The sequence below is a fragment of the Triturus cristatus genome, chromosome 11 (genome assembly GCF_964204655.1).
Source record: "Triturus cristatus chromosome 11, aTriCri1.1, whole genome shotgun sequence".
Lineage (NCBI taxonomy): Eukaryota > Metazoa > Chordata > Amphibia > Caudata > Salamandridae > Triturus > Triturus cristatus.
The window spans coordinates 195,999,610-196,015,097 of record NC_140594.1 but is presented as its reverse complement, the minus strand read 5'-3'; the positions used below and the strand labels follow the sequence as shown (position 1 = coordinate 196,015,097).

Here is a 15,488-nt window from a genome sequence, read left to right as displayed (position 1 = left end):
GCGTGGAGTGGCATTAAAGAAATAATGCATAATGGTAGCCTCCGGTCTTGTAATGAAATTGGTAGGGAGGCTTGTCAGGCCTCTGGGGGATGGTGAGAGAGAGCATTACTTTATTTCCATTTTGTTGCAGGGGCGGGTGGGGCTGTTTTCTGCCCTGAGCCTCTGATCTGGCCTGGGTATCCTCTGCATCAGCTTGTTTTGGACAGAAACCAAGTATTTCTGCTGGTGGGGTCGTAGAGGGAATTGGTGAGGTGAGGGTTCTGGAGATCACTGCAGGGACAGAGCATGCCAGGGCTATTTGAGGAGCGTTTTCAGTTCCCTGCTTTGGCTGCGGGGTTGGCCACCAGGTACGGCTATGACTCTTCCATCATCCCTTGCCCTCATATTAGCACCAGCTGTTTTTTCAGGTGCTAACCTGTGCCTGGTAAAACCAGGCCTTGTGTTTCTAGAGATGGATATTTTTATTTTTTGCAGACCCGATAATTTTAGGTCTGTATAAAGTGCCACTTGGAACCCACACTGTTAGATTCTGAATCATCCCTAAGTCTGTTTTGTAATTGTCAAAACCTAACTGCAAGACAAGATGCAGAGGGCCAGACACAGTAGCGGCCCGTGGAGGGAGTTCCGTGGGGCGGTGAGGCGGGCGGGCGGGGGAGGGGCAGGTTGGGGTCTAGTAAACACCAGAGTATGGATGAACGGAGGTAAGTTAACAATTAAATAAATAAAACAAATTTCTTTGCGCGTGCTGCATTTTGCGATGCAGCGTGCGCAACAAAATTTGTTTTATTTATTTAATTGTTTACTTACCTCCGTTCATCCGTATTCCCGTGTTTACTACCCCAACCCTGCCCCTCCCCAGCCCCGCCCTGCCTCACTGCCCCACAGAACTCCTTCCACGGGCCGCTACTGGCCAGACATTGATTACATGGCTCCTCTGAAGCCTTCAACCGTGCTGCAAAACCTCAGAGTTGGACAGTCCTAGAAATCACAGAGGTACAGGTCATGCCTTTGGCAATCACAAGTCTTAGCTTTCTCAGCCGTTGTATTGAACTTTGTAATGCCCAGGCATGGTTGCATATAGACAAATATCTTCTAAGCATAGTTCTGCCAGTACCTTAAATCTTGCAACTAAATATTTTGAGTGGAACCATCCAGAAAATTGTGTTCACTGAGGACACTTCTATGTTGGATTATCAATGTCCTCGAGGTATACAATATTTATGTAGATTTCAAATCCCACTTCAATTTTGAGTACTGGGTTTTCCTGTCCTATTGTTAAAATATGATGGAAAGTTCCCAGCAGCCTGAGACAAATCTACTGCCTTCTAAAGAAGTTAGGGTCACTGAGAAAATAAGACCAAAGTCTAATACATGCTATCACACTTCCTACATTTGTAACATTGAGTGTGAAAGGTTTAGTCAATATAAAAGCATTCTCCATGGTGAGTTGCCTACACCGACAGCTTTCTACCAATTGGCAATAACTAACAAGCTCTTGTCATAACAGTGTGCTATGCACTCGCATGGTATTATGGTTATGGTGCCTTTGTTTGTTCCCCATTGTAATTGTGCTATAGTTCCTGTATGAAAAAAATATCTATTTTTTTGAAGAAATATTTCTCTGACTACACATTGAGTTTGAGTTTCAAACCTGCCCTTATTAGCTTTGAAGCTAATTAAGTTAGTTCTCCTGTTGGAATGCAGAAGACCAGAGGACCATGAGCCCAGCTGTACACTGCAGTACCCACCACAGTCCTGAATCAAGAACCACTAACTACTCTTAGACCCAGGATAAATACCTCACCAATGGGTAAATGAGTCTTGTTATATAGCCAGGTGGAAGCATGCACCACTTTCTGATGTGGTAATAGTTGGATGGGTGTTACAATAAGGGCATGTCACTCAGTTTTACAGGGATTAAAATGTATACTAATCAAAAGGTATATTTTCCTCTAACACCATTTTACAAATATTTGAAGTAGCTCGTTTATATGCAAGCTGAAGATCTACATTGCTGGCTGTAGTTGCAACAGAACGAAAGATCTAGAACTTCTCTGCCAGTCACCAAATGCCAAACAACCATCAATGGGGTTACCTTGTGTTCCTCCGAACCAGGGATTGTTACAGAACAAAAACACGTTTTTCACTCATAGCAATTAGTCCAACCTTCAATGTTTTGAGACGTAATCTCCCCACAAACGAAATATTCATAAGGATACACACAGACTTAAACCATGTCTTATCTGATGAAAGTATATTGTCACATAATAGTTTACTTCACTTTATAAGCAATCTAGATTCTAACAAGGTGCTTTGTGTGCACTAAAGAAAGTGCTAGTGTAATAGCTGAATGCATGTGAAAAAAAGAGTATTTACAACGCAATCAATTAGTCCACAATAGTTTCAGCCTGGCTATACAATTTGTAATTGTGTCTCATGAAGATGGGCAGACAATACTTTGCACACAATTGGAGGACGTAATGCAGAACAAATCAAAACATTCGCCCCCAGTCAAGCGCTCTGGGTTAAATCCATCATTCTTTTGCTCACCATGCCACCACAGTTTACACCTGGCCATATGCAAATCAGTCTTGACCCTGTGCCTCATGGGAACAGTCCAGCCTGAACTGCCAAGCCAGGTCCTCCCTGGACCGAAAACAAGCATCCTAGGACCGGTTTCGGGGTTTCACCCCTCTTCAGCCAGGATAGCTTGATTCCAGTGGCACAGTGAGACCAGGACCCACGTCTGTAACACTTTTCGCCCTAAATGGGATGGGTATGCCCAGACGTGGGTCCCTTGCTAACTGTACCACTGGATTCAAGCTAGCCTGGCTGAAGATGGGTGACATACCCTGAAACCAGTCAGAGGATTCTTGTTTTCGGTCCAGGGAGGACCTGGCCTGGAAGTTCGGTGTGGACTGTTCCCATGGGGCACAGGGTCAAGACTGATTTGCATATGGCTGGGTCCAAACTGGGGTGGCGTAGTGAGCAAAAGAACGATGGATTTAACCCAGATCTTTTGACTGGGGGAGAATGTTTGCATTGTCAGCATTTCGTCCATCATTTGTTTGCTGTAACACTTTTCGCTTTAAGTGGGATGGGTATGCCCAGACGTGGGTCCCTTGCTCACTGTGCCACTGGATTCAAGCTATCCTGACTGAAGAAGGGTGACATACCCTAAAACCGGTCCTAGGATGCTTGTTTCCAGTTCAGGGAGGACCTGGCCTGGCAGTTCAGTCTGGACTGTTCCCATGGAGCACAGGGTCAAGAGTGATTTGCATATGGCTGGGTCCAAACTGGGGTGGCATAGTGAGCAAAAGAACAATGGATTTAACCCAGATATTTTGACTGGGGTAGAATGATTGTGTTGTCAGCATTCCGTCCATCATTTGTTTGCTGTGACATTGTATTTATACCAACTTTCCAATCCTTATCTTCTGTGCGACATTATATCAGCAATTCAGGTCTGCTTCAGGACAACAAGTGGAGGCACTCTAGACTCTGTGTGTGGCTCCTAAATGGTCACTCTATATCCTCTCACAATAGGTACTAAAGGGTTACCAAAGCTTACAAATATTATTCAAAGATTATTTTGATCACAATCCACAATTGACTCCTCCAGCTTCAGTAGAATGGGGTGTTTATACAGAAGCTGTTAACATACTATAAAATAATTTCAAAGATGACACCAGCATTATAGTGGAGAGGCACAGCGTTTTTACTTGTCATCAGCTTCAATATGAAACAATTGAAAGATTTCACGTGGAACTTAAGATTCCTGCCTCCATGTGTGAATTTTATGGTACATTAGACAATTAGTTTTGGGATCAAATAGTGGTCAACTATTTTGATGGTGAACACAAGAAAGATTACCGTGTTGCAGGAACCCCAGAGTGATGGAGAGATCCTATGAAGGCCTCTAAACAACTGAGAAAGTTCAGCAGCCATCTGAGATTGATAATATGAATGCATTTGCATAACTTATAATGCTACACCAATTGCTGAGAACAAAAGACTTTGTAAAGATGGGAAAATCCCACTGGACTGTGTTTCAGATGCTGGTCTAAGACGCACTGGGCTAAATCCATTGACTGTACTTCATTAGGCAAACCTGTTTAAAATGCAGAGAAGTCTGGTATTTTGCCAGTGCCTTCAAAATGCTCAAAGGGTTAGAAAATGTGAGGAAGGAAGCAGAGTGTTTTTTTTTAATTCAAAATGGTAGACTCAGTTCACCTAGACAAGAGTAACAATCCAATTTGCAGCATAGGAATTGGTGATGTAGAAGTTCAAGTCACAATAGACTCAGGTTCACCTATCACCATAGTGACTGGTAAGCTGTATCTGAAGGAACAGAGTCAAGTGGAATAATGTCCTACTGACATTCACACTATGTTGAGTTATTTCATGGAAATGGTCATATATAAAGATAGGATGATTCACACCAACGTTCATTTTGCCAAGAAAGGGTGCAATATACTTGATCAATTTTGCTTGCGGATGCTCCATCTCTCCAAGCTACTCCACTGGAACAGTTGCTTGACACAAAAGATTCAGTTTGAGGATAAGCTTGGCATGGTGAAGGGATATGAGCAAAAAATTGTTTTGAAAGCTGCTGCTGTTACGGTAGTTCACAAAGTGCAGAACGTTCTGTTGTGCATCAAACGTCAACTGGAAAAGCATTTAGATAAGTTGTCTGATGAAAATGTTACTGAGCACATTGACTGATCTCAATGGATTTTCCTATTGTGGTTTTTAATTGATGTTAGGAGATTTAAAGCTAAGTGTAGACCTTAGATTTCGAATCAAAACATCCTAGTGGACTGTTCTCCCCACCCTAAAATCCAGCAAATGCTGGTCAAACTAGGGTGGGCAGAGCAAAGGTTTCTCGGCCTTGGACTTAAGAGTGGCCTATCACCGGGTTGAACTTAGTGAAGACTCTCTCTGACTGCTTTCAATACTCCCTTTGAGGCTTACAGATTTCTTTGCATGCCGTTTGGCCTAGCCTCAGCTACGTTGGTTTTTCAAAAGTTGATGTTCAAGATTTTAGGTGGGTTGGAAAATGTTTTGCCATAGCAAGAAAACACTCATATTTACTGACTTAGAGCAGGTTCATATGGAAGTGTTGAACACCTTAGAGGTTCATGTTATCACTGCTAAAAGAGAAAAATGGCAATTCCTATTAGCAGGAATGGACTATTTTGGTCATCATGTATTAGAAGGTGGTATCAAACCAAAAGTCGATCCAGAAGATGCCATTAGAAGTAGTCCTACCCCCATAGACAAAGACCAATTGTGGTCTTTCCTAGGAATATGTGAATATAAGTCGTGGTTCATTGATAACTGTACCTGACAAACAGAAACACTGAGTAAATGGTCGCGGAGTGGCTTGTAATATGCCTGGGGTGCTGCGGAAAAAAACCATTTGAAAATTGGAAGATGTTGATAATTATAAAGCAGGTGTTTCCTGAGGTGTGGTGTGATGTGAGTTCTGCATTGGAGGTTGATGATAAGTCTGGGTACCAAGGACTGGATGGTTTGAAGTCACTCGTGAGTTGCTTAGTGACCCCGGTGTAGAATGTGTTCCCATAGTCTAACTTGCTGGTGACTAGGGCAGGAGTGATAGTTTTTCTAGTGTTGCTATCCAGAGATTTGGAAGGAAGCTGTACTACTACCCTTGGCAAAAGAATTTTGCATTGATGTGTCGATTCTATCTAATTATCAACCCATATCTCTTCTTCGCTACATGTCTTAAATTCTACAGAAATTGGTGAATAAACAACTGACTAATATGTTAGAGACCAACAAGTTGCCGGATCCCTTTCAGACGGGTGCCCGAGCGAATAACATAATCAAGTCCACGCAGCTAGCTGTGTTAGATGATATCAGGTCAGTAGTTGATCAGGGTGGGGCTGCGGCCCTGATCCTACTTGACCTGTCTGCAGCTTTTGACAACGAGTCTCACAGCTTGCTGATTAGCAAGCTTCATGAGATTGGTTTACATTCTTATCCCCTTAGGTGGCTGAGCTCCTTTTTATTGAACAGAACACAGATAGTGCAGTTGGGTGCGTGTAGATCTTGCTCCTCTAAATCTAATTGTGGAGTTTCCCAAGGGTCCTCATTGAGCCCCACTCTTTTTAATGTTTATGTAGCTCCACTGACAAAAATCATCAGGAAATGGGACTTTGAGGTCACTTCCTATGCAGATGACGCCCAGCAGATGATATCACTGGGGAGGATCACAATGAGACCCCAAGCAATCTACAGGGATGCCTCACCGATGTAGAGGGATGGATAACTAAGCATTGCCTAAAACTTAATGCAAATATAACAGAGATCCTGCTATTAGGTGGTGCACATCTGATTTGGAATCCCTCTTGGTGGTCTGAGTCATTAGGGGAGATGCCCACGCTTAAGAAATCTGTAAAAAACGTGTGGGTCATTATCAATGACCAACTCTCCATGCAATAATATGTCAGGGCTATGTGTGGCAAATGCTTTGGCATTCTTAAGCTTTTGAGAAGACTGTTCAAAAGGATCCCAACAGCTTGGCCAAAAACCATAGTCCAGGCCTTTTTTAACAAGTAGACTGGATTATGGCAATGCATTATTTGTAGGCACTGTTGATTGTCTTTTCACAAGATTGCAGATAATCCAAAACGCTGCAGCCAATCTAATTTGTGACATGGAGAGATTTAGCTCAACATCAGCTTTTGTAGCCTCTTTACATTGGCTCTCTATGTGTAAGAGAGCTAATTTCAAACTTATGCTATGCTCATAAAGCTTTGCACAATATGTGTCCGGAGATCCTTCAAGCTCAAGTGGAAATCTACCAACTAACAATCTGAGATCACAGACTTGGCCCTAGCTAAAACCAAACATATAAGGAAAGTCAGATGAGGGGGCCAATCTTTCTCTTACCTCACCGCTGCTCATTGGAATTCTCTACCTGTGGATATTCAATTCACTGATAATCATACTAGGTTTAGAAAAGAATTAAAAAGCGGTCTCTTTCCGGGTCAGTGCACTGTATGATATTTTTTGCTCAGTGAGATCACTCATTGGATAGGTTGGGCAACTACTTTCCGCGGTGACATCCCCTAGGGTATATCTGTTGTGCTTGACATACACGCTATATTAAAAAATAATAATAATAGATTGCTTGGGAGACATTTGAAGATTTTCCATCTTCAGGGTGTGTAAGGAGGATGCAATTACAGCGTTGACTTGTGCGGTTTCTGGTGTAGGTTCTGGGTGTGTATGTTGGTCCGAGCTATACCGATCACCAGCTTGAGTTCCATGGTGCGCTGTTCTTGCTGAAGATTACTCATTATGTCTTGTCGGTGCTGAACTTGAGTAAATTGGCTTTAATCTAGTTAGCCCCTTTGGACAAGCAGCTGGTGAAGTTGTTTCTTGTGTTGGGAATTTTGTCCAAGAGTGAGAGTATAAGTTGCATGTTGTCTGCGTAGGAGAGGCTGCTGCTGTCATGTGCGTTAATGAGTTTGGCCAAAGGGATAATGTATGCGTTGAATAGGGTTAGGCTGAGCGATGAACCATGAGGCCCTTTACAGATGAGTTTGCAGGCTTCCATGGAATAAGTTGCGAGGCTTACAGCCTGTGTTCTATCCGTTGTGTAAGAGCAGATCCAGCGGATAGCGGGTCCTTGGATGCCAATCATGCACATGGAGAGGATGGGGTGTGAGCTTGTGTCAAAAGGCTGCAGAGAGGCCCAGGAGAATGAGGGCTGCTGTGTCTCATCTGGCAAGGATCATGCTGATGGCATCTGTAGCAGAGATGAGTGCTGTTTCTGTACAATGGTTGAACCTGAATTCATGGCGCAATGCAGCTGTCCTTGTCATATTTTGAGTATACGTGCATAATTGTGACCATGCATCACACGCTCATGGCTTTTCTTGGAATAATAATATCCATGATTCATATGATGTGGGGACATAGTTGTGGGCATTTTTGGTATAATGCAGGTGATTGTGGCATTATGCTATGCATCTCTGGCATTTGATATTAATACAATGGCTGGTGGAACGAAATCTATTAATTTAATGTATTTGTACTATGGAAATCAAAGGCTGACATTTAGGGGGGTCATGTACAAAAACAGATTTCTAGTCAAAAAATGAGATTTTCTGAAAAAGACATGATTGTCTTTGAGTGTGTTAACCCAATATGGAAAGTGGTTATTTGATAGAAAAGTCTCTGCAAATGATCTGCTGATGTCCGAAAACAAGAAGATCAAGAATCCAAAACATATTTAAAGCTGCTCTTTGAATGATAGTTCAACCAAGTTCAGGAGATTTATAGTGGTTGGCATTTCCTTTGTGCCCGTGGGCACTCTCCACTGTGGGTTTCATTGGTCATTTACAGGTAGTTTATATTGATAAAGTGTTTATAACATGTGTATATGTTCTTTTGTTGTTAATAAGCTGTGTATATTTTGGCAATACACTATTTTGTCACTCAGTATTGCAAATTATTGGCGCTGGACTATTTTCTTTCATCAAAAGTAGCTTTCATTATAGAAAAGGCTGGAGACCCCTAATCTGTGTAATAGACTCTGCAGTTCCCAATCCTGGCAATAGAGGCCTGTACCTACCACTAATCAAGACACCTTGCCCCCATCTTCCCCCCACTCGCCCTCCTAAACCCACCATGACCTTATGTTACAGCTTTAATGTTCTCTGACTTTAGGGAGGGTGAAAGTTTAGAAATTGATAGAAACATGATGAAGCCAGTAGTAAGATAGCTGGCATATATTTATTCACATGCAATGCAGATAAACAGAAATATGAGTTGAGTAAGGTAGATATGCTATTTGGTAAGTATACCTAGACACACAGAAGCAGTTGTTTGTATTGCCTAGTAGTCAGTTTTGACTTTCATTCCTGTAAACGCCATGGCTTCTATAAATCACACATTTCAAGAGTTAATTTGCCATCACACCCTGAGTCATTGAATCTGCTGTATATTGCAGTTTTCTCTCGTATTGTACTCTCATAAGGCTGCGGTACTTACACCTCCTTGCGGATTCTTGACTTAGATGCAGCCGGTAGATTGAGAGCCGATCCACCCCTCCACAGAGGTTGCCCTTCTCTCCTTTGCACTCCATGTTACACTCGGATTCGCTGGCATTGAGGGCTTGGATCTTGTGGCCGCAGTAGCACTCTGCTCCGAATTCCAGCCCTGCGTACACGTACCCCCTGTGGAGAGACACAAGAGGCTCTGATTAGGAGAGCATGGGTTTCTTCCGCGCGCAGTAGCCGACAAGGTACTAAGTATGATTATAAAAACTCTCGGAGCGTAATGAAAGCGCTATAATTGCATAATTAAGACACTTGTTTAGTGCGGAAAGATTTTCTGTCATGTGTCTATCATTTTTAAAATGTATTTTGAAAAGTGTACCCAGAAATATGATTAGGTAGCTCTAATATCTCCGAGATGTACATTTCATAGTCGTGATCATAAATACACAAGAGAAAAGATGCACAGACCCATCCTGTGCAACATCCATCACATCACATCTCTCTCCTTCCGTTCCCTATTAAAATCTTAGAGAAGGCGGTGAGCAAATCCCTCTCGAGTTATCTTAGTTATCTTGAGGCCAACCGTCTGCTGGACAAGGACCAGTTCGGCTTCCGCCCATGCCACGGAACCGAGTCTGCATTAGTCGCCATGATGGACTCGTTGCGGATGCGGGCTGACACAGGGGGCACCGCTGTTTTGGTGCTCCTAGATCTGTCAGCCGCATTCGATACCGTGAGCCATAAAACTCTGCTGGGATGGTTGACGGAGGCTGGGGTGGAGGGCCAGGCACTACAGTGGCTTCGTTCCTACTTTGCGGGAAGGCACCAAATGGTGACTATGGGTCCTTTCGTCTCGGAGAACACACCCGTGGACTTTGGAGTTCCACAGGGTTCCAGCATCAGCCCCATCCTGTTTAATATATACCTGCAGCCGCTATTTTCCATCATTAAAGCATTCGGGGTGGAGCTGATCAACTATGCGGATGATACTCAACTGGCCTTCTCTCTGGAAGGAAAACAGGCAGTTCCCCTGGAGCAGTTCCAAAGCTGCATGAGGCAGACTACGGACTGGCTGCGGAGAAACTGCCTGCAGTTCAACGGAGACAAAACTGAACTGCTGCTCTACGCACCAACAAAACAGATCCAACATCTACCAGTGGATCTCAGACTCGCTCCGGACACAGCCCCACTGACGCCAGCTAGCACGGTACGGAATCTGGGGGTTTTATTCGATAACAACCTCCAGCTGGTTTCACAGGCTAGTAAAACTTCCAGCACCTGTTTTGGTCTGCTGCGACTTCTACGCCGAATTCTTCCGCTGCTGCCTGCAGGCTCCCGCAACACGGTCGTCAGAAGCATCATCCTCAGCAGACTGGATTACTGTAACTCTCTGTACCTCGGAGCCCCCCAATACACTTTGCAGGGGCTACAGAGAGTTCAGTCAGCTGCTGCCAAGTTGGCACTCGGTCGCAAGTTTGATTCATCCTCCACCCAGGCACTAAGAGAACTACACTGGCTACCCGTTAGAGAGAGGGTCCTTTTCAAGTCTCTGTGCCTGGTTCATAAGGCAATTCATGGAATAGGCCCGATCCCACTCCAGGAAAGATTCGCCTGGTACTCCCCCGTAAGGCAGCTGCGGTCATCCAAGGCCAATCTGCTGGTACAGCACAGCTTCAAACGGGCTAGACTGGGGGGGAGGGCCTTTTGGGTGGTCGGAGCCCAAAGCTGGAACGCGCTCCCACCCGAACTCAGACAGACGCAGTCACTGGTGGAATTCAGAAGGAGCCTTAAGACCTGGCTTTTCCCAGCAGCATGATGTCCCTGACTTTGCCTCTTCGTGCGATAAAACATCTCGTCTGGTCAGAGCGCCTGGATACCCGTAGGGTTACAGTTCTTCTGCGCTATATACATTTTTTATACAATACAGTACAATACATTCCTCGTTCCCCTGAGTCACAAAGAGGGCTGGTTTGGGTCTTTAAATGTGGGTAGCTTCTCTAAAGAGTGTGAGTGCAGAAGGGGCGATGTCTGACTGTGGTCTGCTCCTCGATAAATAGGCTGGAATTGTCACAGAAACTTTTCACTCCCCTTTGCTGGAAGAGGGCAGAGGCCACCACTGTGCCTGACAAACACCCAGGAGTCAGGGCGAGCTGATACAATCGATGGAAGGGCCTGTAAGTCGTGCAGGGGGTTAATATTCCCGTGCATCTAATTGAGCAATTCAGATGAAAAACAACTGAGCAAATAGATGTCCACGACCAGCACCTTTTTGTGAGATACAATGATGCTCATATGCATTATCTGTCTACCTGCAAAGTGTGTGCAGTCCATGTCATTTGTACAGAGTGGGGAGACAGGGGAGGTAAAACAATTAGAGCACACGCCTTCCTTGTTATTTTGATGTTGCTTTTTAAGTTTGTCCAGATGTTGGTGCTTCCGATGAAAAGCTATATTTCCAGGCACCAAGTGGCAAGCTCAAGCCCTCCTAACATGCACACGCATCATAAAGTATGCATTAGTCTAAGTGAGCATTACCACTGCTTCTTTACGTCATTAAATGCATCACTATTATAGAAAAAACATCAGACACCTTTAGAACCTTAATAATGTTTACTTTCTGAATCTTGACTTGGCCTCAGACAAAAGGTTTTTAGCCCTTTGCTATTTTGCAATGATCCTAGGTGTTTAAATGTAAATGACAACTGCTACCACTAATGTAGACTGAATTTTCTACAGAAAAAAAAGAAAAGGGTCTGGAATCACATTGTTAGAAATCGGGATCTGTTTGCAGAGTCCCTCACTTTTTTTTCCCATTTTGACCACTAGGTGTTGATTGTCTGACTCTGACTGTGCCTTGGGCTCTTATAATCAGATCCAGGGCTGTGTAAAAAGTACATGGTAATTTTGTATAGTTACAATTGGCAATGCCAGACCACTGTAAGTCCCTAGTATATAATAAGGCAAGGGGGATTCAAACTACCTGTAAGTCCATAGTATATAGTTGAGCAGGAAGGTTTAGAGGGCCAGTAGATTTCATGCACTGGAGTGTGCTTTAATGTGCTGCCTGCAGTCATTTTTAAAAGCCAGCCCTGCCTTGCAGGCTTCTTTTAAATTGAAATTATATGCAAATTCGAGTTTGGATTTAAAGGTACTTCCAAAGTATTAATCTACCTTATTTTTTACATATAAATAACCCCTAAGGTCTCCTCTAGGTGCCCCAGGGGTAGGGTGCCTCGTAACTATACAGAGGCCTTACAAAAGATGTTTTATAAGCCCTGGTGAGGGAAAAACTGCCAGTTCCGTTTTCCCTATTGTAGTGAATTGCTACATGAGCTAACATTGACACATCTTATTGAACTATAAATATTGATAGGAGCCATGTAAAATTATACTTCAATGTATCAAATTGATAGTTAAGATAAATCCAACATCTTGCCTTTGTTTGATTTATAATAACTATGAAAGAAAATCCAGCCTTTCAGTTGCTCTCTCCTGATTGGCCAGCCTCTTTGCACACTCGCCAGGCTGCTCTAATCAGATGTGAAAAGCCCCGCTAGATAGACAATTGGTTTCCTGTGGGCAGAGAGGTACAAGCAGCAGAGCAAGAGAGTGAGGGGTGGCCACACTGGCCTTTAAAGGGAGAATGACACTTTAGGACAGAACAGGTTGACCCCCACATCCTGACATTCCAACCACACAGGAGCCCCTGTAATTAGATTAGGGAGAGGGTTCGAAAGGGAGTGTTTAGGAAAATTAGCCACACCAGTAGGTCGGGTTAGCCTGGTCCAGCTCCTCTGGAGAGACGTTCTCCCCTTTTTTAAATTTGAGAGAATAGTGTTTTCTGGGGCAAGAATATGCCACACTTTGAACAAAAATGGTCATACACTTGGGTGGCACCCTGCACCCCATTGGTTAGGGGTGTCCCTCTGCTTGATGCCCAGGAACACTATATAAATATGGAAAACGGCATTGCTCCTCAGATCTTGTGCCTGAAACTACAAGGAGTAGAAGGAATGCCCTGCTGGAATCTGGATCTGCACCCAAAGGACTGCACTCTGAAGAACTGCACCTGCTGCACAAGTTGTTACTACAGCCCTAAAGATTGTGCCTTGTTTCAAGAAGAATTAAGGAGTGGACTCCCTGCAAGCCACAGATTAACAGAGCCCACCTGCATCATCTCCCCCAAGAGTCCCCACCCTGGAGTTCATCAAATGGACTTTTAAATATTTGACCAGGTGCATTGTAAGAATTGTAGTCCAGACATTCCAAGAACCATCTAGACATTCCAGACCCTGGGATTTGTGTTTTGGACTCTTTGAACCCTCAAGAGGAACTTCAGGAAGATGTTCCAGAAGTTTGGGGAAGTATGGAACAACTTTTGGAAAAAGCTCCATAAGATGACCGACTTGACATCGAGAGTCAAGCTTGCTACCTTCAACCCCGACCTAGCCTGGATTTCAGGTTCGTCCTGCTGAAAGCTCCAGAGTTTCAACCTTCCAGGATTTTACCAGGGCCTCATGGAGAAGCAATTCAATGACATCACATTGAAATTGGCCTGCTGGAGGGGATAACTCGACGTCGAGAGAAAACTCCTCCAGAAATGTTTCTAAGTCCATAGGTAACATTTTGACTGAGGCCTTCCGCTTATTGTATCTGCCCAAGGCTCCATCACGGTCAGCCTCAAACTTTGACTTTATCCCAGTGAAGCACAACCAGATGTTCCAAAGTGGCGCTATATGTTGTTAACCACTAGAAAGTGTTTATTCTTAAAAAATAATATCTCTGCTTCTCTACATTGGGATTTTGTCTGTTTGCAGTCTATGTAATCATAAGAATATAATCATAATCTATTTTTATAAATTGTAGTTGGATTTTTATTGTGAATCATATCTTACTTATTTAATGTATTGGCTTTACACACCTGTCTTTGGCATGTCTCAATCACATCCATCCTACCCCTCACAATACTTTTCTCTGAGATGTTTCACTCTGTTAGATGCTTCCACCCTTTCATTGCTATATCTTTCTAAATGCCCTCGGCCGCCGAACCTCACACATCATCTCCTTCCTCTCCAGTCTTTGCACTGTGTTTCTTACCTCCCCGCGCCATGCCTTCTTTTTTATCTCTCACACATACACACATTGTCTGCTCTCACCAGATTTATTTCCTTTGGTGCTAACAATATTTCAAACATGTGTGTTTCTCCTTCACACACTTTCACTAAACAATTGTAAATAACAATTGGTGCTTATGTGACTATCACTCTGTGTGCTCTGCAGAGAGGCCAAGGACTGGATGATAATGTAGTTTGATCACCTTAATAACCCAATAACGGACAGAATGAAAAACTTGCAATGGCTCCAGTCTCAACTCTTGAGCTCTCAATAATGTTCTATCATGAACATTCATTCACACACTGAAATCAAAGAGAAACATATGGGCGACACAGTTCACAGTATGGTATATATAAGAGTAATATGTTGCATGAAAAAACTATGGAAACACAGCTGGAGAAAGCAAATGCACTTAGATGCAAGATGAAGTAAAACATGCAAACAGGCGCTTCATCGCTGAGGTGGAAAACCTTAAGGGATTGTGCAGTCATTTTTTAGAAATTCATCAGCATTTTTGCTTGTGAACCTACAGGCATGAATAGAGGGCCCGCTAACAACCTATTTCAAAGTAAATTCTTTAATTACTGCTGTGCCTGAGAACAGCAGGACCCACCTCACTTAGGGCCAGATGTACAACCCATTTTTGCATGCGCAAACGGGTTTGTTACCCGTTTGCGCTTTCAAGAACCTCATGGGCCATGTACAAAGCCTATTTAGCGAGTTGCAATTTATTTACGACTCGCTAAATAGGTTTTGCGACGCACTATTAGGAAGGGGCATTCCCTTACAAATAGCGACTGCAAAGCCATGCACCAATAATTTGCGACCGATTTTCAAGAGGGTGGTAATGGAGTCGCAAATGGGAAGGGGTACCCAGGGGACCCCTTCCCCTTTGTGACTGGCTCAGAACATATTTTCTAAGGGCAGACAGTGGTCCCAGGGACCCCTACCTGCCCTTAAAAAATGAAACGAAAACGTTTCATTTCTTTTTTTAAGGAAAATGGGCTGCATTAAAAAAAAAAAAACACTGCTTTATTTAAAAGCAGTACCAGACATGGTGGTCTGCTGAGCCCAGCAGGCCACCAAACCTAGGAGGGCCTGCCATTCCCAATGGGTTCGCAAATTGAGAGTGGCTCATTAATATTCATGAGCCTCACATTTTGCGACCCCGTTGGGTGTCGCTAACAGTGCCTCTGACACTGTTGCACATAGCATTTTGCGAGTCGCAATTGCGACGCAATTTGCGACTCACAAAATGCTTGGTCTTACATCTGGCCCTTTAACCCTACTGATATGTAATTTAATCTGTAAGATTATTTACATTTGTAGTTTCAGCTG

The 15,488-nt window shown here is 43.6% G+C and overlaps 1 protein-coding gene across 4 annotated transcripts in view; it reads right to left on the bottom strand.

The window, feature by feature from the left end:
* Nucleotides 1-15,488, bottom strand: part of WSCD2 (WSC domain sialate O sulfotransferase 2) — a 1,045,855-nt gene that overhangs the window by 369,455 nt on the left and 660,912 nt on the right. For all 4 annotated transcript variants that reach the window (XM_085633353.1, XM_085633355.1, XM_085633356.1 and 1 more), the window contains one exon: nt 9,028-9,212. In XM_085633353.1, coding sequence (XP_085489479.1) covers nt 9,028-9,212 — 185 coding nt within the window. The remainder of the gene's footprint in view (nt 1-9,027; nt 9,213-15,488) is intronic.